This window comes from Notamacropus eugenii, chromosome 1 (genome assembly GCF_028372415.1).
Source record: "Notamacropus eugenii isolate mMacEug1 chromosome 1, mMacEug1.pri_v2, whole genome shotgun sequence".
Taxonomy (NCBI): Eukaryota; Metazoa; Chordata; class Mammalia; order Diprotodontia; family Macropodidae; genus Notamacropus; species Notamacropus eugenii.
Genome location: NC_092872.1, coordinates 63,771,035 through 63,798,407, shown reverse-complemented (window position 1 = coordinate 63,798,407; position 27,373 = coordinate 63,771,035). Strand labels below are relative to the sequence as shown.

Genomic DNA, 27,373 nt, shown 5'->3' with positions numbered 1-27,373 from the left:
CCTGCTTGCTGAATCTGTCCTTCTCTTGGCTAGATGCCAAGATGCCAAGCACCAAGAGAAAAAGCCTGGAGTGCCCACTCTCCCTTTCTTAAAGGTTGAGGCAGGAGCCTCTCCAATTACCCACCTATAATAGGGTGCAAAAGGTCTCTTATACCAAATATAATCCTTTCAATAAGGAGGAGGATGATTGGTCCTTGCAGTCCATTACACCCCCTGGCCTGCCAGGCTTTACTGTGTGCCACACTAAAGAGCCTTACAGACTCCTGAGCCATGACACCTCAACTAGCTCTCATGGGCCTTGCCACCTATGCCACCACTGCTTCTCAGAAGTGATCCTAAGCTTTTTCATCCTCCTCATTTCTGAACTTTCCTTTACAAGCTGACTCCCCTAATTAGAATGGGAGCTCTTTAAGAGTAGGGCATGCCTTGACTTTCTATTTTCATCCTGAGTGTACTTAAATGCTTTTTTTTCCACTTATTTTCTTTCGAAGTCTATTCCTAAATGATTCATTAACCAAGAAACACTATACTTTTCTATGCAGTCATTTGATTGTAAATGAACTACAGTACAATAAGCCAAAAGGAAGAAACATCACCATAGGAAATTTATACCTAGAATGAAAAATTCACAAATTAAAATTCTTTCTTACTTGATTTTGTGAGGACCCATTTCTTCTTTCTGATAAATGCTACTAAAAAAGTTCAGAAGTGAAGAACGGACAGAAACAAGGAGATTCTTCTGTTGATAAAGTGTATAAACTGCCCTGATTAGCATCTCTGTTGCCACTAGAAGGAGAAAAGAAAGTTTACAACAAATTTTATATAAGTTGATTAAACATGAGCCTTGGCATCATAATTACATGACCAGGCCTCATCTTCTTTGGCAAAACTTCATTAGAACAAACTCATGGTCATAACATTTTATTAATTAGAAGGCTGTAGAAAATCCAGTCCACTGACTGAATGGTTCACAAAAATGATTCATAGTGTTTGGTCTAACCATCAAAGTAAAATTAGCAACTGAAGTGATACAGTAGCCTTTTCTCTGACAGAAAAGTGACAACACAAAACAGACCAATTAAGATGGTACCAGTTGTTTCAAGTGATTGTCAAGTGACAAACCTTAGCAGGGACCCCAGAAGTTAGGAACTTGAGAAAGGAAGAAGAAGATATCAAGAAAGGATTTCTTCTGAGTGAAATAAAAGCACAAATGCTAATAGGGAAGAAATCAAAAAATGACTAAGTTAACAGACTATTCTGGCTAACATACCAGAATATAGACAACTTTCTTCCAAAGGAGCTGGCTTGCACAAAATATTAAGAGATAATGTAATGTGCTCCAACTGGCTTTTGTCCACTCCAGCTTGAGCCTGCCACAATAAGAGGCAGAGGCTGAAGACAGAGCTTAGTTAGTTCCTGTTGTCTTTTTATTCCTCCACTGACAGTACAGGTTTGGAAATCTGCACAGTACATATACACACAGTACCTGTACAGTAACCCACTGCAGACAGATCCTGTGGTTCACTCCAAACTCCAAGGGGTCAGCCACTGATCAATTACAGTACCTACCCTCCTGTCCAAATCCTCAACTTTAGCACTGAAATATATTTTAATATAATTACTTTTCAGCCTATAACTTTATATTTGTTTTGAAATATACATCATTTTAGAGATGCTGACTATATTCAGACCCATTATTATACCATGGAAGAGAAAAAAGAAAAGACTCATTCTAAAGTTATCAATTCAACAAACTTTTAGTAGGCACCTATTATTCCTGTTCTATAATCACATGACAAACACGTCACATTTCTTAGAGAACTACTCTAAAATCTAAAAAGTATGGCATTTGTGCTCTAATATTTTCTTCTTTTGGATTAGTACAGAACAGTATATCAAATATATGTGGGGAGGGGATTTCAGACATACACGTTTATCAGTATCAAGATGTTTTCCTTTATGAGTTTTTCAGAGTGCACTGGAAATAATTTAGTCCAAGTTTTTTCCAATAAATAATTAGAAATAAATAAATAAAAATCTGTTTACATTCCTACATGGAAAGATGTTACCTGCAACTCATGAGACCTTTTTCAGTATTAGGGTAGCTAGAGGGAATATATATATATATATATATATATATATATATATATATATATATATATATATATATATATATATATATACACACACACACATATATACACACATACACACACACATATACATATATAGGTGCGTATGGCTATGTACGTGTACGCATGTATATGTACATGTGTGTATGTATGTACATACACACAGACAGAGGGTAGAATGTAGCAAATCATCTCACATACAAGAGGGAAGAAAGAGCTTCTACAATGGAAGGGAAGAGGGGGGAGATGAAAGAGAATAAGTGAGCCTTACACTCTTGGGATATGGCTTATGGAGGGAATAACACACTCATTTGGATATGGAAATCTATTTTACCCTGTAGGAAGGCAAGGGGGAAGGGAATAGGAGAGGGAAGATAGTAGAAGGGACAGCATATTGGGGAAAAGGATAATCAGAAGCAAACACTATTGTGGGAGGACAAGTCAAAGGAGAGAATGAAATAAATGAAGTGCAGGACAGGACAGAGGGAAATATGGTTAGTCTTTTACAATGTAACTTATAAAAGTGCTTTGCATTGTTACACATGTATGACCTATATTGAAATGCTTGTTTTCTCAATAAGAGTGGATGGGGAGGGAGGGAGAGAATATGGAACTCAATGCTTTAAGAATGAATGTTAAAAATTGTTTTAGCATGCAATTGGAAATTAAGCTATCCAGGCAATGGAGTATATAAATCTATTTTGCCCTAGGGGAATGGGGATAGAAGAAGGGTGGGTAATAGAAGGGAGGACAGACTGGAGGAAGGGGTGTTGGGGGTGTAAGCTTAGTTCCATGTGGACAGTCTCGGGCGGGTAAAGGTGAGATGCATGCTGTCCTGGAGTGTGGGGTGGGGAGAGATAAGGAGAAAAATTTTTAATTCAAATTCTTGTGTTAATGAATGTTAAGAACTAAAAAATAAATAAATTATATATTCAAAAATATTAAAGTACCTATTGTATACACGGCATTGTGTTAGATGCTAGAGGATATACAAGATTTAGATGAGACAAAATCCTTGCTTTCATGGGACTTAAAAAATCTAGTAGGAAATAACACATATAAAGTCTTAATCCTGATGGGAAAAAAAGCCTTCTATGTGAACACCAAGGAAAAGGGCTGGTCCAGAACGCATCAAACTCTAAAGAGGTTCTTGGAGATAGCTATAACAGCAGGAACAGCTTTGGTAGCTCTTAGCCCAGAGATGGTAAGGGAGTCGAACAACTGGTCAGAAAGTGATATAGGGGACCCTTTGCTGGCAATGGTACAGCTGACACTGATTGGCAATTGGCAATTCTATTGCCCATACACCAGGGGTGGGAAACCTGAAGTCTCAAGGCCACATGTGGCCTTCTAGGTCTTTGGGTGTAGCCTTCTCAGTCCAAGTTTTACAAAACAAATCCTTTTATTAAGGAGATTTGTCCTGTGAGGTTTAGTTTCAGTCAAATGGCTATACTTGAGGGCCACATATGGTCTTAAAGACACAGGTTCCCCATCCCTGCCATACTGCTCTGGGATCCAATTCCTAGGAAGAGAGGAACATTGCTGGTCAGTCACAAGGCAGCAGAGGCCCTGGTCACAGTTCCAAGGTAGAGAGAAACACTAGCACTTGTGGCTGCAGAAGAATAGGAGTGTAGTGACCAGACCTCTCCCCACATCACACCAGTTTGGAAGCACTAAAAACTGCAGACCCCCAGAACTGACTCTGAAAACCAACCTGAAGCTTGGGACAATGTCACGTTTCCCACTCTCAGGTGCACAGTGCCCAACTTTAACATAAAGTTCAAAGTCAAGAAAGAAAATGGAAAAATGAGCAAACAATAAAGAACCTGACTATAAAAAGCGAGGGAGAAGACCAAGACACAAACTCAGAAGACAATAACATGAAACCACCCATAGGCAAAGCATCAAAGAAAAATGCTAACTGGACCCAAGCCCAACAAGAATTCCAAATAAAAGAGTTAAAAGAGATAGGAATGATAGGGCAAAAAAGAGAGTAGTGCAAGAAAACTATGAAAAAAGAATTCATAGTGAAAGGATGAAAAGAAGGACAGACAACACCTTAAAAGACAGAATTTGCCAAATGGAAAAAGAGGTACAAAAGCTCACAGAAAAAAATAATTCCTTAAAAATCAGAATTGGGCAAGTGGAAGCTAATAACTCCATGAGACTTCAAGAATTAAGTTAAATGAATGAAAAAATAGGAGAAAATATGAAATATCAGAAAAAAACAGAGTTGTTGGACTACCTGAATCAAAAACTATAATCAAAAAAAGCCTAGGCATCATATTTCAAGAAATCCTCAAGGACAACTGCCCTGATATCTTAAGACTGAGAAGGTACACCAGAAACTGAAAAAAATCACCTATCACTTTCTTAAAGAGATCCCAAAATGAAAAAGCCCAGTAATGTTACAGCCAAATTCCAGAACTCCCAAGTCAAGAAAATACTGCAGAAAGAAACAATTCAACTATCATAGAGACACAGTAAGAACACACAACATGTGACAGTTTCCATGTTAAAAGGGCAGAGGCCTTAGAATATTAAGGAAAACAAAGGAGCTGGGATTTTACTCAAGAACAACCTACACAGCAAAATTGAGTATGATCCTTCAGGAGGAAAAACAGACATTTACTGAAATACAGAATCGTTAAGTATTCCTGATAAAAAGCCCAGTGCTGAATGGAAAATCTGACACTCAAATACATAAGACTCAAGAGAAGCATGAAAAGATAAACATGAAAAGAGTAATAATAGGGACTCAACAGTTAAACAGTTTACATTCCTATATGGAAAGATGTTACATTTAACTCTTAGGAACATTATCATTATTAAGGCAGTAAAAAGGAATCTGCATAGATACGGGGCATAAGTGTGAATCAATTATGTTGGGATGATCTCTCCCAAAATTAAAATAAAATAAAAATGAAGGGATGAGAAAAGGATACCATAGGAGAAGGGGATAGAATGGGGAAGTTTTTTTCACATAAAAAAGGCATGCAAGGAAGAGCTTTTATAGTGGAGGGGGAAATGGGGGGAGGGCCATGTGTTCACACATGGAATCTCATTCTCATCAGAATTGGTTCAAAGAGGAAAGAACACCCACACACCCACACACCCAGAGCTGGGTACAGAAATCTAATTTAACCAACAGGAAAACTGGAGGGATAAGGGGATTGGGGGGAGGAAGGTGGAATGGGAGCGGAGGGATGGGGAAAATGATGAAAGGAAAGCTAGATTAAGGGAGGTAGTGGTCAGAGGCAAGAAAGACATTTAAGAAGGGACAGGATAAAAAGAGAGAAAAAGAAAAAGAAAACAGGATGGAAGGAAATACACAGTAATCATAACTGAAAGTAAATGGGATGAACTAGTCCATAAAACAGAAGCAGATAGCAGAATGGATTAGAAACCAGAATTCAAAATTACACTGTTTACCAATGACACCCTCTTATTTGTAAAAGACACACACAGGATTAAAATAAAGAGCTGGAACAAAATCTATTTATGTTTCATTCAACTGAAGTAAAAAAGACACAGGTGGCAATCATGATCTTAGACAAAGCAAAAGCAAAAATAGTCCTAATTAAAAGAGATAATCAAGGAAATCACATTCTGATAAAAGGTGTCATGGTTTTCTCTGATAAAAGTCTACTATTTCTTAAATACATGAGTTAAATTTATAAAATAAGAACTATTCCTATTGATAAATGGCAGTTTTCAGAAGAAAAACAATCAGTTATCCATAGTCATATGAAAAAATGCTCCAAATCACTGTTTATTAGAAAAATGCAAATTAAAACAACTGTGACATACCACCATACCACCTCACACCTATCAGAAACGAATGCTGGAGGTGATGAGGGAAAATAGGTACACTAATCAACTGCTGGTGGAGTTGTAAACTGTTACAGCCATTCTGGAAAGCAATTTGGAATTATACACAGAAGGCTATAAAACTGGGCATGCCCTTTGACCCAGAGATACCACTACTATATCCATATCCCAAAGAAATCAAAGAAAAGTAAAAGGACCCACGTGTACAAAAATGTTTATAGCAGTTCTTTCTGTATTGGCAAAGAATTAGAAATTGCTGGGATGGCTCGTCAACTGGGGAGCAGCTGAACGAGTTGTGGCACATTGTTATGACAGAGTATTATGGTGCTCTCAGAAATGACAAGGAAGGTTGGTTTCAGAAAAACATAACAGCTATACAAACTGATGATGCAAAGAGAAAAGAATGGTACAAAGTAACAACAATGTTGTAATGATAATCATTGGGAAAGACGTGGCTACTCTGATCAATAAAATGTCCAAGATAATTCCAAAGGTCTCATGATCAAATGCTATCCACCTCCAGAAAGGGAACAGAGGAACTGTGTGTAAATTGAAGTATCATTTTCTTGCTTTTTTTTTCTTTTTTTTGGTGATGTGGCTAATATGGAAATGTGTTTTGCATAATTTCACATGTATAATTGAAATCATATTGCTTGCCTTCTCAGTGAGAGGGAGGGAGAGAATCTGGAACTCAAAATTTAAAAAGAAATTAATGTTAAAAATAAATAACAGTATTAAAAGGGAACAAAAAACTTAACTCCCACAACTCAACCCTCCTTCCTCCTTCCTCCTCCCACAACCCCCAGCCTTCTGCTGGACGCCATTTTATAGAGTAATTCAAATGCCAACTCCAGTTGGTAAGTAGTAGCACAAGTAATAAATAGGCTTCCCAATTTTCCAGTGTAGAAACAGCTTCTGAAATTAAGTGACTTGCCTAAAGTCATACAAGCTTTTTATGTAGCAGAGGTTAAATCTGACTGCTTTTTTTATGCTGTTTGCTAAATAATGAACTGGTATCAAAAGAGATAGTCTTAAGGGATATTTTTGGCAAAAGTAATGATGAGTGATTATCTGTTCCTCTTCCAGACTTCACTATTTCTGTCAATGGCACGCTATCATTAACTCAGGCTCTCATGTTCAGAGTTATCTGAAGGCTTTCATCTCCCTTATCAGGTTGTTGTTCAGTCACTTCAGTCTTGGCACTTTACCATTTCCTTCTCCAGCTCATATGATAGATAAGGAAACTGAGGCAAAGAGGGCTAAGGGCCCTGCCAAGGGTCACACAGCTAATAAGTGTGTGAGGCAGAATCTGAACTCACAAAGATGAGTCTTCCTGACTCAAGACCCAGCAGTCTTTCCACTAAACCACACAGATGCCCTACATGTGACCAATCAATTTTTAAACCCTTTGGATTCTACCTCTGTAAAATCTTTTGTATCCATTCCCTCCTTGTATTCCCATCATCACGACCTTAGTACATGCCCACTAGCCTGATCTACCGCAGGGGCTTCCTATGAGATCTTCTGACCATTCCTCACTTCCTCTTGCAGAACCATCCTTGACACCAATGTCAACTTGGCTTTCTTCAGCATAGGTGTGGTGACAGGACTACTCTTCTTCTAACTTTACAGTGTCTCCCTATTGCCTATCAAGTAAAGTTTAAACTCCTTTACCTGCCATACAAGAGTTTGGCAACCATAATTAGCAAACATTTCTAACCTTTTAGGTTAATACTCTCCTCTATATAATCTATATGCCAGAAAACTGGATTATTTGTCTCCTATACATTTCCCCTACTTTTCTGCCTCTATGACTTTCCTTACATGCTTCACTATGCTGAATCTCTACCCACCTTTTAAAGTCTAATTCTAATGCCACTGCGTAAAAGTCCTAACTGGTTTTCTACTCTTTTCATCCCTGCCTGTTGGTAACTTTTCTTTCAGGATCTCACAAAGTACACTGTTACAGCTACACACACACACACACACACACACACACGGATGCACGCACACGCCTAACAACATCACTCCCTGAAGTAGCATCTTATGCCTTTAGGATAAAATACAAACTCTTTGCGTTGGAATTTAAAGCCCTCCACAATCTCAATCACAACTATTTTAGACTTATAACATATTACTCTCTTTCAAATGTTCTACATACTAGCCAAACTGCCCTATTAAGTAATTCCCAGAACTTGACATTACACCTTATATATCTATATAGGCACAAGCACAATTTCCATCCTTGGAAGTCACTGTACACCACCTCTGGACTATTAAAATTCCTAGCTTGCTTCAAGGCTCAGTTCAAAAACCACCTCCTGTACCTGTACCTTTCCTGACTATTCCATTTATTAGTACTTTCTCCCTCTTCAAATCATCTCTTATAAACTCATCTGTGAACCTTCCCAAAGCAGAATGTATACCTTCTAATGGGAAAGAATGCTTAATTTCTGCCACTGAACCCCCAATACTTAGCCAGGATTATGCATAGTAGGGGTGTAGGGTGTATTCAGGGAGGACGAATACCTTGGTGTGATGGCTTCCGAGTGCTTTTCAGGGCTGCTTTCCACCTTTAGTGTCCACCTGTTCCACCCAATTCTCACCTGCGGCTCCAAGAAGCTGCAGCAAGCACAGCAGTAAACCATTTTGGCAGATGGGTCAAACCAGACTGAGGGTAGGTCCCAAACCCATTGGTGAGTTGGGGGGGTGTCTGCCCCAAGCATGTTAAGACTTCCCCTGGCGGAATGGGCAGATGAGAACAATTTGTTCCAATGGTCACAAAGGCAGCAGGTAATGTGGAGTGCTTAGAGCTTGGTTAGACACTGAAGATGCCCAGATCATCCACTGCAATCCTGAGCCATCACCAGTCATCTTTGACTCTGTCCTGCAACTAGATTATGATTGTCTCTGGAGAAGAGTGAGGATGAAGACTTTGTGCAACTTTGCCTCACTTAAATCCAATTTACGCACGAATCAAAAGAAATCACTCATACCTCAAAGACTTGTGGCAACAGACAAATGATGAAGCAGCAGGTGCGGATACACTGGGAGTTGTAGTCACACCCCTGCACACAGGTGGCCCAGGCCACAGGATCGTTTCTCACTGGAAGCAGCAATGGGACTTGGCAGCCCCCTGGGTGTCTGAGCAGCCTTTTAAGATCACACTGCTCACACCTTCTGGCATCAAGGGGGCTAGAAAAAGAATCCAAAACTTGCCTGCTTACCCAACCATGGTCTGATTACTGCGGCAGGCAGGGTAATCCCACTCTGGAATCGAAACCCCAAAAAATGTACAAAACATCTGGAAAGATGATTCCACTCATCACTGGCACATGAAACGTGTGCACACTTATAGACAATACAAAATCCAGTAGACCTGAAATAAGAACTGCTCCTGTTGCAAGAGAATTTCAACAGGTATCACATCCAAATAGCATCCCTGAATGAAACAAGACTGGCAAATGAAGACCAGCTTTTCTGAAGTGGCTTCAGTGAAGGGCAGCACCGTGAGGCTGGCTTAGGTTTTGCAATCAAATCTAATCTAGTCAGCAAGCTGGTATGCCTGCCAAAAGGATGGAATGGCAGGCTTATGACAATGTGATTGCTACTTGGAGGAAAAAGCCATGCCATCATCATCATCATATCCTCCCACCATGATGAACCCTGATGAGGTCAAAGAAAAATTTTATGAAAACCTAGAGACCCTTATTATCAATGTGCCAAAAGAGGACAAGCTTATAATTCTGAGTAACTTTAATGCTAGAGTAGGCTCAGACTACCAGACTTGGCAGGGAGTCCTAAGGAGGAATGGATTTGGAAACTGCAACAGCAATGATCATTTACTGCTGAAGACTTGTGCATCCCATGAACTTCTCATCACCAACACTGTCTCTTCTGCTTACCTAAACTCAATAAAACTTCATGGATGCACCCTCGCAGCAAACACTGGCATCTAACAGACATTGTGATTGTAAGAAGAGACAGACAAGGTGTGAGAGTGACAAAGGCAATGTGTGGTGCAGAGTGCTAGACTGATCATAGACTTATCCTTTCCAAGCTAAATATCCACATTCATCAAAAGTGCCACCTCCAAGGCAAAATGACTACCAGAAAAATTAACATCAACAAATTAGAGCTCTTCTCTGAGCATGAACAGTTTGTTGCTGACTTGGAGGGAAAGCTGACACAACACACAGTTGGCAAATGTGGAGCAGAAAAGGAGTGGGGCCCCTTTCAGAGATTTGGTGTACAGCACTGCATTTGCTCATCAAGATCAGAACACTCACAAACACCAAGACTGGTTTGATGAAAATGATGGGGAAATGCAGAAGCTGCTAAATGAAAAATGAGAATTCCACAGGATTTACCAGCAGGATAATTCATCCACCTCTAAGAAGATAGCATTTAATCCCATCACAAGCAAAGTTTAGAGAGATGCATGATTCCTGACTCAGTAAGAAGGCAGATGAAATTCAGTTTTATACTGCTAGTAACAATCCAAGGCACTTTTATGATTCCCTGAAAACTATTTTTGGACCAAAAGCCTATGGCGCATCACAACTATTTAGTGCCAATGGAGTCACATTGATTAGTGATAACGACATGATCCTAGAGAGATGAGCTGAACACTTCCATAGTGTTCTCAACAGACCATCCTCAATCGATGCTGAGACCACTGACCATTTACTTCAGGCTGAAGTCAATCCCTCCTTAGCTGAACTCCCAACTGAAGAACAGATTTTGAGGGCCATTAGGCTCCTTTTCATGTGGCAAAGCACCTGGTGCTGATTCTATTCCAACTGAGATTTACAAGGTAGGGGGACCATTGCTCATACAAAAGCTGACTGAAATTTTCCAGGTTATATGGCAAGAGGAGGTTATCCCCCAGAAGTTCAAAGATGCCTCCACTGTCCATCTCTATAAAGGTAAAGGGAATAGATTGTCCTATGACAATCACAGGGGGGTCTCTCTGTTAGTCATTGCTGGCAAAGTTCTTGCTAGAGTCTTCCTTAATAGGCTAATCCTTCACCTGGAAGATGGTCATATATCTGAGAGCCAGTGTGGCTTCAGAAAAGTCCAAGAAGAGCTGATATGGTGTGTGCTGCCCAACAACTCCAGGAGAAATGCCAGGAGCAGAACAGAAGCCTGTACACAACATCTGTAGATCTCACCAAGGCCTTTGACACTGTTAGTCATGAGGGCTTATGGAAAACTATGTCAAAATCTGGTTGCCCAGAGAAGTTCATCAGTATCGTATGTCAATTTCATGATGGCATGTTTGCCCTGGTTCTGGATAGTGGACAATGCTCTCATGCCTTTCCAGTCACCAATGGAGTGAAACAGGGCTGTGTACTTGCTACCATGGTGTTTTCAGCCATGTCAAATGCTCTCAATGAGGATGAACACCGCATCAAGGTCAACTACCATACTGATGGTAAGTTCTTCAATTTGAAAAGACAACAAGCCAAGACCAAAGTGGAGACTCCGCTGGTGCATGATTTTTTGTTTGCAGATGATTGTGCACTCAAGGCAGCCTCTGAAGCTGAGATGCAACAAAGTATAGATCAATTCTCTGTTGCCTGTGCTAACTTTGGCATAATAATTAACACCAAGAAAACACAGGTGCTCCATCAGCCACCAGGACACCATTCATATGTGAAACCATTGGCTACAATAAATGGAGAAGTTTTAAATGCTGTGGATAAGTTCACTTACCTTAGTAGTGTACTTTCCAGGCATATATATACTGACAATGAGGTTGATGTATGCATTGCCAAAGCTAGCTCAGTGTTTGGGAGGCTCCAAAGAAAAGCTTGGGAGAGAAGAGGTATTAGACTGACTACCAAACTGAAGGTCTACAGAGCTGTTGTGCTGACCTCATTGTTGTATGCCTGTGAAACATGGACAGTCTACCAGCACCATGCCAGGAAACTGAATCACTTCCACTTAAACTGTCTTAGGAAGATTCTGAGGATCACCTGGCAGGATAAGGTACCAGACACTGAAGTCCTTGTTCAAGCTGAACTACCAAACATTCAAACTATGCTTCAGAGAGTGCAACTCTGATGGGCTGGCCATGTTGTTCAAATGTAAAATGTATGCTTGCCAAAAAGGCTATTTTATGGAGAATTTGCATGGGACAGGCGATCACATGGTGGTCAGAAGAAGTGATATAAGGACACTCTCAAGGTCTCTCTCAAGAACTTTGGATTTGATTGTGGGGCATGGAAGATACCAGCATAGAACCACTCAGCATGGTATGCCCACATCAGAAAGAGTGCTGTGCTCTATGAGCAAAGCAGAATTGAGACAGCACAAAGTAAACGTAGGATCCGCAAATTTGGAGTATCCACCCCAAATATTCACAAGGACTAACTGTGCCCAACCTTTAGTAGAGCATTCTGAGATCGTATTGGTCTGATCAGTCACAGTCAGATACACTGAAACTTTACTTTATCATGGGTGATGTCCTTTTGGTCCTCTTCAAAGGCAAAGGACAACAACCAACCAACCATAAATAGTAGGCACTTCTTAAGTATTTGGTGAATGAAAGAATGAAGAAAGTAATCACTTTTTAAAAGTCAAAGATATTGACGTATCTAACTCTCACAAACTTGTAACCATAAAGAATGGAAGCAAAGCCAGATAATCATTCAGTTAGTGTCAAACTTCTTCCTCCAGAGACAAGTAATAAATAGTTACTGAACTCAGAAAGACAAAAGAAAGGAATACAAATAAAAACAATCTTATCCACAACTATTTCCCACAGTAATTTCAGAAACATTACTTACCTCTATTTGGCTGTATTTGCATTAATCTCCATGTCACCCCAAGTAATCTGTTCAACTGCTTATTGTTTAGCTTGTAGCCATCTTCAAAACTCTCAGTTACAAATTTCCTAATCATTTCTATCCAATCAAAGTCCTTCTGCAACGTTGAGGTATTTGCTAGGGACACCATGATATCACACAAAGTTAAATTCAGTAAAAGATGATCTACGTTGTTTAATGGAGTCATGTACTTGCTGCTAAATCAAAAAAAAAAAGTATAAGACATTTTATCCAATATAATGAGGTACCTTATTGAACAACATTAAGACTGTCTCCCTTAATAAAGTGCAAACTTCAAGAGCAAGCGCAAACATGTTAGGAGTAACAGCTCTGGTAAGACATTTATCCAATTATGGAATCACTTTTCGGGTGAAGATCTCAAGTGGGGATTAAGGAACTCTCAGTTTGAATCTAGAAAAAAACTAAAGAAGAAAATATAACCACTGTAAATATATATCAACATATCAAAATATATGCTGGCCTATACTTCACATTGCCCTAATGTTATCAGGCAAAATTCCATGCAATGATAATGAATTTAAATGACACGAGTGGCTAATCTTGGTCCTTGGTCCGGGAAATCAAACACACTTCTTTACTCTCAGTAGAGAAGGAAGTACATACAAGAGCAGAATATCAAAAACACTGTCAAACAAAGTTGTTTTGTTAATCATTACTTATTTTCTTTGCTACAGAATGAGGGAAGAAACAAGCATTTATTAAGTGCCTATTATGTGCCAGGCACCATGCCAAGAACTTTACAAATATTTGTAATATCATTTGATAATATTGCTTTATAAGAGCGCACTCAACTAAACTTTTTTAAAAACTAGGTGGCACAGTGGATAAAGTGCTGCTCCTGGAGTCAGAAAGGTCTGAGTTAAAACACAATCTCAGACACTTACTAGCTGTGTGACTCTAGGCAAGTCACGTTAACCTGTTTGCCTCAGTTTCTTCATCTGTAAAAGGAGAATAATAGCATTCACCACCCAGAGTTGTTGTGTGGATCAAATCAGACCAAAATTATAAAGCACTTAGCAAAGTGCCTGGCACATAATAAGTACCATATAAATGTTAGTGATAACTATTATTAAAAACATGCAATAGTATAATATGCACTGCAAAAAGCTGATTTGCTAGGACTAAGATAACAGTAATCACCCCTTAGAAGTTTTACTCAACAAATCACTCAAAATATGGACCTTAAAATGCACAACATTCCCAAAGGAACCTGATAATCTGTTGTTCCCATTAAGTTCAATTAATTTCTGTCTTATTACTAATTTTAAACCTATATTTGGGTTCTTAACTACTAAAAGGCAGACTGTCTCTTAATGACACATATGACTGTTACATTTCCACAACTAGCATCCAACTGGTCACAAACATTATTAGTTTTCTCCTCCTGGTAAGATCTGATTACATTTAGACTTCTCTTAAGCCAAAGGAAGCCATTCTTTCCCTCCTCATTTATCAGCTGTGTGCTCGTGCACAAGACATTTCTCTTCCATAGGCTTATTTTCTCAACGTAAAATTAGATTAGAATAGATTCCAAAAGCCACTGCCAAGTCTACCACTCTAATTCAAATTCTCCTGTTTTACAAGAGGTCATAATTAATCTCCACTTCCTGTACCACTGTCACAAACTTACTACTCTTTAGTGGACTTCTCTAGCAACCACAATAGGATCGACCCAACCTAATTAAGTCAAGAGCCACCTCTCTACTAGCTTCCTTCACAAATTTCTGTTCCCTCCAGTGAGAAACGTCCTGCATTTCCTTTGAACTATATAGCATCTGTCTATACAAAATTTTATTAATACTGTTTTCCTCTTTTATAGATGAGGATACCTGAGGCTCAAATAGACTAAATAATTTGCTTACAGTCACCATCTAATAAGCATCAGATCCAGAGATTGGTCTAGAACAAAATTTGTCCAAGATCAAACATATTACCGCTATATTTGTTTCATAAGAACTAGAAAGAGAAATCTCAAACAAGCTTCTCCCTGAAGATGTAGTGAATAATGGGTAAGAAACATTGCATATAATGTCAGACTGGGTTCATTTAATGGTTCAACTGTCTTTATTTTTTTATTTATTTATTTTTTGCTTTTTGGTAAAAGTAATTATACCAAAAAAAGGGAAATAGAAATTAAGATGATATGAAAAGCAAAAAAATTAATAAAAATATACTTTTAAAAAGTTTTGTTTCCCAAAATGAAAAAAGAAAAACAGGTATTTAACGTAGGTCCTACTTTAAATATAAGTAATTTTGACAATTATTAAAATGTCAGTAACGTAAAAATGACTTAACCATTCATTCATATTTTTTAACTTGAAAATTTTAAGTTATAGATCATATAAGTCCTCTTTCAGCTCTATATGACAGAAAATACCTTTTATTTGATTCTTTCCTTTTGTGCTTCATTATTTCTTGTAGATTATAAGGAAAATTACTCATAAAATGGTGCTTAAAATCAAGAAGGTAATTCTTTCGAAGCCATATCTCCTAATAAAAAGACAACACAACATTAGAAAAATGTGAATAAAATTACGTTTAATTGCTTAACAGGCAATAATAAAATTTAGAAGTAGAAACTTAAAAGTTTCCTTTTCACTTATTGTTGTTTAGTCATGTCCTACTCTTCACAAATCCATGGAATCCATGGGGTTTTCTTGGCAAAGATAATGAAGTAGTTTGTCCTTTCCTTCTCCGGTGTATCCCCATTTTTTTTTTAGAGATGAAGAAGTGAGGCAAACAGGGTTAAGTGACTTGCCCAGGGTCACACAGCTAGTATTGTCTTCCTGACTCCAGCCCCAGTGCTCCACCCACCGTGCCATCTAGCTGTTCCCTAGCTATACATGTAAGTACTAAAAATGGTATCTGCTGATGGCGATCTAAATAAAAGTAAAGTTAACTGGCACTGTCTACCATTTTCACCCTCAAAGTCTTTGTCAAGTATTTTAATTGTAGTCACCTGCAACTTGTTTTGCAGTCAAATTAAACTTCAGTGAAATTTTATTTTGTTATTCTGAACTTAACACTGAATAAAATGAGCATTTCCATACACAGTCAAATAGAAACTGTACATGTACATGAAACTATGAATCTCTATTGTAAACTGATTGCTTTTCTTTTTAATTACATAAGGTTGAACTTTCAAAGCCATCCTGTTTCTTAAAATTTATACTGGAAGTAGATAGCACAAAAATTAAATTTTAGATTTTAAGATTTTAGATTTTAAGCATTTAACAATAATTATGAAACACCTAAGAATTGTTATATAACTCAACTAGAAAGCATTTCTAGCATTCTCAAGTATGGACACTCCCTCCATGTTTACCAAAATGTATGATTCACTTTTTAAATGATTTCCATTAAAGATAACTAGGCACTGGCATTGAGTCAAACATACTCTCACGTGTCACTGACAGAAATTCTGGAATAAAGATAAGTATAGGTAGTTCATTAAATACCATCAAATGAAGCAATGAGATGCAAAAAATTACTAATACACCCTCAGAACAATACATTTTACTGATTCTTAACTACACAAAACTTGCAAACATAGCAAATTTTTACTAAATTACCCTAATTTGCTACATTACAATCCACAATGATACCTGATAATAAGTTCACTGAACTTTTTTTTCATTTTGAACAAAAATTTTAATTTGCAAAAAATCCTATATACTTCTTTCAAGTGAAGCTTCCCAAATGTTGAAAAGACCAAAATGATACACGCGCAAAAGTAATCTTGTGATCTCTAATTATATGCCAAGCAATTTTGGGGAAGATCTAAAGCTCACACCTCTGACTTGTAATCTGAACTCAAGGTGAGTGAGCCCCTTAAGCTTCCCAATGTTGATTTCCTAGGGTTCCTTCCCTACTTATTTAAGATCTTTCCAACTATTATAAAGGCCAGGAGAAAAGTCTAGCTAAAGGAAGTAATGAAGATCAATTTTTCATAAAAATGCTTTCTGCCTAACTCTTGGGTCTTACTACAACAGTTGAGTGACGCAGGGGTGGGGAACCTGCGGCCTTGACACCACATACAGCCCTCTAGTCCTCAAGTGCAGCCCTTTGACTGAATGCAAACTTCACAGAACAAATCCCCTTAATAAAGGGATTTCTTCTGTAAAACTTGGACTCAGTCAAAAGTCCACACCCAAGAGTCTAGAAAGCCACAGGTTCCCCAGCCCTGCAGGCTCTCAAAGCCTAATATCTGGCAAGTTCCGCCATAATGAAAAGGCTTCAAGTACAATCTTTGCAACAGATTTGTACTCAGCCTGGTTAAATCTGAAGAGGTTCATCACTAGCAAGTTGATGGTAAAGTGATGGTGGCAAAATTCTTTAGAACTATATCAATGCAAGAAACAAAGGAAAAAAATCAGTCTAGTACAGCCACCTTCTTCAATAATAGTGGTAATATGGCAAACAGAGGTAGATGGTGTTAAGAGTTAAGTTTTCAGACCATCTATAAATATTCACTTAACAGTACTCTAAATCTGAGATCCTTGTCTAATGAACTAGTTATTGCACACTCTAGTATAGCAACTGAATCTTTAGCAGCCTTCAAAGGCTCACTAAAAATGACTTTAGAAAACAAAAAGTTGAAGCTAAATGGAAGGATGGCTCACAAGTTTACCTCAAGAATCAAGTATTACATGACCAGAGGCAGGAAAAAACTACCATCATGATACTTGGTCATCTCATAGTGTAATAAAACTTGAAAAATCATCTTCAAAAAGACCATCCAGAAGATACTGGCAGCTTATACACCAACATCTGTTGCAGGGGATGAGCAGGTAAGGAAAGTCTATGAAGGGAATACAGCAGATATAGTGAGGAAAGGGCTAAATTTGCAATCAAAGTACCAGGATTATGGTAGTGGCTCTTACGTATGTGACCTCAAGCAAGTCATTTAATCTCTCTGGGTCTGTTTCCTTATCTGTAAGAGGAGAGAACTGGCCTAGATGACTTCCAAGAACCCTTCCACTTCTAAATCAAAGATCCTAATTTATGAACTTTATAAAACTCTTCAAATTAAAATCAACACCTACTTTAAAAAAACACTTGGTGACTTCAGTGCAAAGGTAAAATAGGGGAACATGATGAAAAATGTAAGGAAACATGAATCAGGATTAAGATATATAGAAACCAAAAGCTTACAAACTAGAGGCCTCGTACCTTTATATCATGAACACTTTTTTCAGGAAGAGTGAGAAGATGTTGGACACAGCTGGTATCAAATAACATTTGCCTCTGAAAGGCAAAATTAATTATTGTTTGACAGGAAAAAACTGGTTATGTATGTGAGAGTCATTTTCAAATCACCTGCCCCAGTATTGTCAGACCACTGACTTGTTATAGGAAACACCTAAATACATGTCAAGTTAGAAGTTTTAAAAGATGTAACATGCAACTAAGATAACACCCGTCTGACCAACTCAACCATCTTGCTATCTCCCCAAAAAAAGGAAACTGATAAAAGAACAGAAATTCACACAGATTATTACCATTTACTAAAGAATTTAACCAATATAAATCAAGGGGAAAAAAAAAAGACTCTAAAACCTAGGATCATATATTTCCACTATCATGTTAAGCACAGCAATATGGCAGCCAACAGCAAAACCAGTTTAGAATATCAAGTTATTTGCAAAATTTTGTGGAGGGGATGGTGGAATAGAATGACTATCATTTCATTAAGCAACAAACAAGAAACAGTGGAGGATAAACATGTTTATAGAACTCTTGATGAGAGACCCAAATAAGCCAGATCAACCAAGGAGTCAAACATAAGAACAATGAATAAAAAACATAAAAACTCTATTAAGATCTTTGTAACAAACTCTTTCTCATCAATGACAATGGATCCAACATTTCTGGATTCTAAAATCAAAATCATCATATTGCTACATCAAAAATAGAAATAACACTAAAGAAAATAAAGACAGAAAGAGAAACTGAGCCAGACCAAGTGTAAAAAGTCCACTCTTCAGGCAACAGGATTTCGAGGAGTGATCACTTCTCAACATATTTGAAAGTAGGGAGGCATCAAAGACCTAGGAGAAATAGGAGCACTGGATCTGAACTCAGAGGTAAGACTCCGGGTTGAAATCATGGATAATGCTCCCTAAATTACCTTGAGCAAGTCACTTAAGCTTTCTTTCTAAGCCTTAGTTTCTGCAAAATCAGAGAAAGTGAACTAAATAACCTCCAAAATCCCTTGCAAATCTAAATCTCTGAACTTACAACAAATGAGGTGACCAAGAAAACAGCAATAACTATCAATCTCTGTATGACTTCTTTCCCAAGTCCACTGAATCTTTACGAGAGATGCTTTGATGAAGGTTTTGAAAAGGAACAGGCAAGCTTTTGCAAATGGTATTCTAAAGCAGCCCTTTCTGAACATATAACTGATTACTGAATGCAGAGAATCCAAGACCCCACTTTATTTACTATCTGTTGATCATAAAAATGAATTTGATTCAGTAGAGCAAAATCCTGCCTTAAAAGGCTCTCCCATGTTGCCTCCCAAGTTTATCAAAAGCATATAAGATTCCTTAAAAGATGCAACAAAAAAATAACTATGATAACCCCCTGATGCACGAGGCATAAAAGAGGGAGACATATGCTCACCAAAGGTATTTGCCACCACCATGGAAGATGTCCGGGATAAAGTCCAAATTGAAAAGAAATTCCTCTGTGGATGCTGAGGTCCTCCAGTTGCAATCAGCACAATGTCATCTGGAAACAGGAGCCTCAAGCCCCATAGCATTGCAGAGCTTCCTAAATGAGATCCATAATCACTCAAAAAAGTTGGCCTAACCATCCACACAAGAAAAACCGAGTGGATGAAGATGAGATCTGTGGTTTGTGGGACAACTCAGAAAACTGGTCTTTTAGCACAGTACATATATCCTGGACAGACACTGTTGATGAACAATGAACACAGAATTAAAAAAGGTGGAACCAAAGAAAACTGGATTGCTTTTGGGGAAATTGTAAAGCACTTTTTATGACCTTAACCTTCTTCTTCAAATAAAGATACATCATTTTTAGTATCATCAGTCTTCCTTTGTTGCTTATGATTGTGGATCACGGAATACTATTCTGCAAAGATTATAGGTCATGTTAAAACAATAGTGGGACATTACAGATATCAGGCTGCAATGTATTACCAATAAAGAGCTGTACTGGAAAAGTAGCATTAAGGATTTCACTAGAAAGATACATAATCTTAAAAAAAGAGGTAGTCTGGTTACGTTCCAAGAGTGTCAGATAAACGGGCAGTCCAAATCATGTTTCTCAATGTTATCCATACAACGTGAGGAGTGAAGGATGAGGGCAGGGGAATGCCAAGGAAAGGAACACAGACTTATAGAACAAGGTATGGATGGGTTGCAACTTGTTACACTCTCAAGTATCCACATAAAGAAGAAACATATATGTTAAAATAAGACTTGCATGTTATCAGATAATTTCATAACATTGTCCCCCTTTGAAATGAGGAAAGAACACCAGGTCAGACTACCAAAGTTCAGATCCCACCTCCGATGCTCACTACTGTTGCTACCTAGGCAAGTCACTTCTTCTCCCTGGGCCTGAGTTTCCTCATCTATAAAATGAACACTTAGACGAATCACAGGAGTGAAGTACATAAGCATAAGGGGAAGAAGAAAAGGCAGAGGCTTAGCCATTTAATGTCTTTACAACAGCCAATGCTGGAAAATTTGTTTTGTTTGCCTGTACATCCTGACCATATATGTCTGAAAGGGGGATTTTGGTAGGGTTTTTTCTATCTCAGTGAGGGGAAGAGGAACGGGAAAGATGATTTTCACTGACTGAAAAATAAAATTTAATTATACATAAAAAAAATAAAATGAAGGGGTTATTTATAATGGATGGTTTCTGCTGTTCCTTCTGACTCCATCCACGATTCTGTGAAGCTATGTCACTCGAGTCCTACTGGAGAGTTTAGGGGGCCTCAGAAATAACATTTTCCACACAGTATTACTGTAGTTTTAGGTTACTGCTTTTTTTCCCCTTTGGATCAGCTCTCAGATTTCTATGCTCGCTGTCTGAAATGAGCCTAGGTTATTAAATATTCTATATCAAAGATTTTATTCTCAGTGCTTCGCGGACATTGGTCATCAATAGACTGTCCCTCAAGTATTTTTCCTGAAGTTAAAATAGCTCCCTTTTATATAGTCTCAGCTAACAGTCTTTATCTGAGACTCAGATAACAACAGATGTTCATTCCTAAATCAAAAAAAAAAAACCTTTTTTTAATACTGTAATTTTGTTATTGCAGGTATGTGCTCTTCTACCATAAGATAAAAACTGCTCTAACATGATAAATTGTTTTCAAGGGTTGCTGTGGCCAACTCATGATCTCATTAACACCATGGCAAAAGATTTTTATTAAAACAGCTAAATCCAGGAAGCCTTCCCTCCCCCCCCCGCACCAAAAAAAGCACTTAATTTTTGTTATATACCTTTAAAGAAAAAAGTACACTTTGAACATTTTGCACTCATGCTTAACTATTGTCTATTGTCACTTAATCTAGCAAGAGTATAATTCACAGTCTGACTAGGTGTCTGAACTCACCCCACATTTCATTTTGTGATAAAAAAGCCTTTCCCAGTGCATAAGCAAAGCTCCTGGGCTTTAAGTCCAGGATCAGTCTTACCTGCCTTCTCTGCTGCCACTTCTAAGTGCTTCAGCTTGAAAAACTGCCCTCCTTTATGTGCCCTCTGACAGTCTACAACTGTGCTCTTATTGCTTCTTTCCCCCTAGCCACATTCAACAAAGCAGAGACAAGAACTACACAGGCTATTTCTGCAACCGTACCAGAAAAGCTTCCATGACTACATTATCTTCAATCAGAAAACTATCTTCCACTTAATTCTTTAAAAAGTGAAACATCACACCTCCCATTAGCTTTCTAGCTAGAAGCTGCTACTGATATTTAACTATGCATATTAAAGAGATTATAGTACTTTTCTTCAGAAGGAAACAGTAGGAAAGTTTTCAAAGTAACATGTAGAATTTACTCTGTGTGTGTGTGTGTGTGTGTGTGTGTGTGTGTGTGTGTGTGTGTACTTAAGCAAGTAGTATGAAATGGAGATTTACAGTTTCATAGAGAACCTAAAACTCTGGATACTGCTGTGTGTATAGAAATGTTCTTTTTTGGTGACTGAGTTCAGAATAAACTTTCTTCCAAAAATAAATACATATAAATTTTAAAAAACAAAATAACATCTAGTACTTGTCTTAGCTACACTTACATGCTCACCTATTTTGCAAAGAATATCAAAAGCTGTTTTATGAAAGCCTGTACTCATTAGTACAAAATATTTTTAAAGAAGACAATATAATCTCATGATACCTGCAGAATGTCTCAGAAGTCCTGAAACCTTATCCATATCCTGAGACTATTTATGCCTAACACTTGGAAGTTCCACCCCAAAAGCCTAATCTAGAATCCTATACTTAATAAGCAACTTCTTTGTCCCTATGTAAAGTATTCTTGAACCTGCTGGGTCATACATGAACTAGCATGTACTGTCCAATATGAAGTAACAAGTACTTTAAACAACACAAAAAAACTGAAAGGAAACCAAACCTTTTGTTTTAGTTAACTTCGGCAGATTTCATAATGAGAACTTGCACATTTGTAATTCCTTAGCATATATTAAAAGAAAATTAAATTCTATAAAGCTGAGAATGTACCATTTCAAAATAATTCCTAATCAAGTTTTTGTAGAAGTTACAAAAATGACATTCTCTTGAGTAAAATTTATAATAATATACAATAAATTTAAGGAAACATATTCTTCAACAACCATAATAAAAGTGTCAACAGGTAACTGTGTAATTTTCTTCCTTTTTTTCTTACCATTTTATGTGTATCATCATGTTGCTTAGACAATTTCCACAACAGGGAAATAATACTAAGTACTTGCTCCATAAGCTGATGAGATTCTGATCCTACAGGATTTATAAGAGAAGTAGCAAGTTGTGAAGGTGTAGCTTCAATCCAGCATTCGATTAGTAATGGAATTATTATTTCAATGAATCCTTTCAAATTTTCGGCTGATGACAAGCTCTCATCCATTCCACCTGCTCCTCCAACTAGGTACCTAACCCAGAAAGAAAAATAAAGACAATAAAATTACTTTAAATTCAATCCCTTATGATATTTATAGAAGCTTAAGAATAGTAGGTAGCAATTAAATAACATGAAGAGATAACACTAGACTTCTACATCTAGTGTCATACAAAATACTGATAACAAAGTACTTAACTTAACAATAACTTAACAATAAATAGAGCCCACTGAGTAAAATTATTACTTCAAGACAAGGTTTCCCTGACAATAAAACTACTCTAATATAATTTTAATCACTCCCTCCACAAAATCAAATTACAATTAACTACAGAAGATATGACTTCTATCATCCATCAAATGATCAATAACTATAGGTCAATATAAGATAATTTAGTGTGGATATAACTGAAATCTCTCTTACCGTAGCCTGAACTGTGAATGGATATTTGGCTGTGAACCCCCATTTTCGTAAACCTGGATGTGCTGTTGGTCATTGGCATGTTCCTTCCAGTTGACATATATGGAATTCCTAGTAGCATAGGGGTTGTCTTTTTGTTCCTGAAGTCGATCACCAGATTCTCCCAACCTAGTGGATCCATAAGTCAAGGCCTGAAGGAATTTACTGAGCCTCACTAATACATTCAGCCTCCACTGCTGAGAAGTGAGTCTCCGATTAGGATTAACAGATAATATCCAGGATTGAGATCTGTCTCTATTTTTCAGTCCTTTAGAAAGCTGCTGATGAGAAATAAGTTCTACAAAATTCTTTAGCAATACACTGCTGCGGCCAGTAACAAGAGCTGGGTACTCTTCCAGCAGAATATCCAAGACTTTCAGAGAGTCTTCCTGAATTCCTTCAGTAATATGAGTCATGGCACTAGAGAGATGGGCACTTACTAAAGGAAAAAATGGAGTTATTTGTTCAGGTCGTATTTTTGGAGCCAAAAACTGAAGAAGGCAGACTGCTGCTGCTCTTACATTAGGATCTTTGTCTGTAAACACTGCAGTTACTTCACTTAATATGTTTGAAAGGTGTGCCTCAATTGTGAACGGGTATTGAGACAAAAGGTCTTTGAGCCCAAGAAGAGCACTTTGCTTAACTCCAGCATTGTAGTGGTGCATCTGTGACAGGAGGTCCTATAAATATAAATACAGTTATATGTGTGTGTTTTGTATATCTATATGAATATCTGTGAAAATATTAACTTCATGGCTACAATTTCCTCAGGTCTCCAAAATGTAGCTTTAGTATTTAATTGGATTAGCAGACAATTTAAAATTATAATACTTTAGTACTTAAAAGACTTAGGAGTATTGAGTCTGGCTATGAACCCCTATTTTCAAAAACCTGGATATGCTGCCAGTCATTGGCCTGTCCTTTTCAGTTGATACATATGGAATTCCTAGTAGCATAGCATAAGGGTTGTCTTTTTGTTCCTGAAGTCCATCACCTTATTCTCCCATCCATATGCCAAGACCTGAAGGAATTTATAAGCCTCATTAATTTATTCTGTCTCCACTGCTGAGAAGTCTTTGATTAGGATTAACAGACAGTATCCAGGATCTTTCTTCTTTTAAATTAAAAAAAAAAAGTCTAAAATCTCCCATTAGCAAACTTATTAATATTCTTAGGAAATCTTTTCAAGATGCAGATAAAATCTAATTATAATACAAATATTAAAATCCTCTACATCATCAGATACAGTGACATATAGATCACCAGATAGTCCATAAAATGATATTTTTTTGCTTGATTACTGAATTGTCTAAAATTGATACACGTATCTCTAGTCTTTCAATAGCAATCAGTGATTCTAACGAATGACATGAAGTGAAGGCAAAAAGAATAAGAGCCAAACTGTATTTGATTTTATATAATGATTAAGTACCAGTTATTCTTCACTTCCCCCAAAGCATCCTCAAACATCAACATAAAGCCACCAAAAATGCCCAAACCATGCTTTCAACAAAAAATAAGTTAAAAGTTAAGAAATATAACAGGAAAACAAATTATGAATTAACTCCCTCTTTTTTCTACTGGGTTCAAAAAACTATTCCACATCTAGATCTTGCAGAATGGAAGGGTTAAGTTTAACAGAATTCCATTATCGAAACCGGGATATTCCATGAAGTTCATTACATTCTGCACAGAAAAAAACAAACTTAAGCTGACTTCTCTCCTAAACTTTAAAAAATTAGGTCTAAATTAATGAAAAAATATAAATGCTTCTGCAAGTCTTTTGACTTATTATTTGAACATATTTACACATGTCTGAGCCTCATTAATACACATGGACCCATATGTAAAAACTACTCATTTATAAATAAGCACACGTGAGGAATAAGGGAAATAACAGAGAAATGAAAAGATTTTATTCTAAATCTTTTAAGAGTTTGATTCAAGAGTAAGTGTAATTATCTCATTTAGCAGTACAATTCAAAGGAAAAATAATATAAACAAAAAATAATCTCTTTATAATAACATAAATTGAACAGAATTTCAACACTTCTCAGTTCAGTACTGTTCACTTCTATTCTACTAACCACTTCTCCTCCAACTCATTGTAATGTAGCTCCTGACCATGACTATGCTGCTCTATTGAAATTTCCCTCTCCAACGACCTCCTAAACATCAAATCAAATGCCCTTTTTTTCCCAATCTTTATCCTTATTCCTTTCTGTGCAATTAACACAGCTGACTATCTTCATTGTATTAGATATGCTCTCCTCTCTAGGCCCCAGATACACAATTCTTAGTTCCACATCTTTAAATTATTCCCTTAGCCTATCTTCTTGCTTCTTTAATATGGGTTGCCCCAAAAAACCTGTCTCTGCTTCCTTTGTTTTCTTCTCTTTCTCTGTGATGTCCTTTACAATCTCATTCACTAATAGCTCCAAATAATCCAAATCTTATTTCTGAATTCTCTTCTAAGACTCAGTCCTACATCTACAGATGACTAAACGAATCTCTCCACCTGTATGTCCTAGGAGCACCTCAAATCCAGGCTTAAGACCTTTCCCCTTAAGACTGTTCTCCCTTCTGACTTCACTATTTCTGTTTATGGCACTATTATTCCCTTGGTTCCCCATACTCTCATGGGTTAAGGTCATTAACAACTCCTCCTTTTCCCTGCATGCGTGTGTGTAGTATTTTTTAAGGTTTGCAAAATGCCTTCCTCACAATACATGCTGTGAGACACATAGTACCAAGATTACTGTTCCAATTTTAAAGGTCAGGAAACTAAAATCCCAAGAAGTGACCTGACTATCATCAAATACCTAAGAGGAGTCGGGCAGGATTCAAACACAGGTCTGTTGACTCAAGGTCCAACATTCTTTCCACGATTTCATAATGCATCTCTACTAAGTACCATCTTTGCTACCAACACCAAGTATACTATTCCTGTTTTCATCACCCACCTCATTACCTTACTGCACTGTTCACAGTTACTTACTAATACATCTTTTCACATGGAATGCATCTCTATTCCTATCCCCCTTCCAAAAGTGAAGTTATGTTCACTTTTTCCTCAGCTATAAACTCTTCAAGGGCTCCCTATTGCTTCTTCAGTAAAATTCAATCTCCGATGATTATGCAATCAAGACACTCCATAAACTGGCACCATCCTACCTAACTAGATTTATTATGGCATTCTGGGGGTCACAAAAGAACATGAATCAGATGCTTCCTTCCCTTAAGAAGCTTATAAAACAAATGTGCTATGAGTTTAGGGGTAGGAGAAATCACTAAACTAAAAGTTATCTGAAACAGTACGGGTGAATGAGGTAGAAAAAATGCAACAGCATACAAAAGAAAGAAGGTAAGTCCCTTGCACCAGAAAACAGGCTTTTAATTTGGCCTAGCAACCAACTATTTTGTGATAGCCCTCTTAATCACACTAGAATTAACAAAAACACCTTTCATTTAAAAAAACTGTTTAGATGATGTAAGAGTAAAACCTTTTAACCACCAAAACACCATAGTGTACCTTTATATTAAGTTTTCTGTTATTAGTTGGGAGTGTTTCATCTTCTTTGAGTTGCGCAGGAAGGCATATTGTTTTTGTTTTAAAGTTTGTATCTGTGGCATTTTCTACTTTAGGCTTCTTTCTTCCAACTTTCAATTTCACCTTTTGAAAATCATCTTGGTGTTTCCTTTTTTTAGTCATTCTTGAATCCTACAATTAGAAGGATTATTTAAAAAACAGAGTAAGAATAATGAATCCAAAGAACTGCATGGTTCAGATGCGTATATTACTATGTTAACATTTAACAGCCTAAGGACAAGACAAAAGCAAATGTAAGTATGCCACATTAACAAAACACTGGGTGAAAAATCCTCTTCAAATTTACAAAATGGTCTTTGCAGTTAGAAAATAGAAGGTGGAGGTAGGGAGCTCAGGGTATGAAAGAGGAGAAAGGGGGCCAGAAAGGTCCCTAAATCCATGAGTCT

The 27,373-nt window shown here is 37.3% G+C and overlaps 1 protein-coding gene across 4 annotated transcripts in view; it reads right to left on the bottom strand.

The window, feature by feature from the left end:
• Window positions 1-27,373, bottom strand: part of TEX10 (testis expressed 10) — a 73,019-nt gene that overhangs the window by 37,835 nt on the left and 7,811 nt on the right. For 3 of the 4 annotated variants that reach the window (XM_072604552.1, XM_072604559.1, XM_072604562.1), the window contains exons 2-7: window positions 26,910-27,098; window positions 23,342-24,057; window positions 22,708-22,951; window positions 15,195-15,307; window positions 12,758-12,993; window positions 651-786 (exon numbers count right to left, since the gene is read on the bottom strand). In XM_072604552.1, coding sequence (XP_072460653.1) covers window positions 651-786; window positions 12,758-12,993; window positions 15,195-15,307; window positions 22,708-22,951; window positions 23,342-24,057; window positions 26,910-27,089 — 1,625 coding nt within the window. In that variant the 5' untranslated portion in view covers window positions 27,090-27,098. The remainder of the gene's footprint in view (window positions 1-650; window positions 787-12,757; window positions 12,994-15,194; window positions 15,308-22,707; window positions 22,952-23,341; window positions 24,058-26,909; window positions 27,099-27,373) is intronic. The other variant, XM_072604569.1, reaches the window with a different exon arrangement.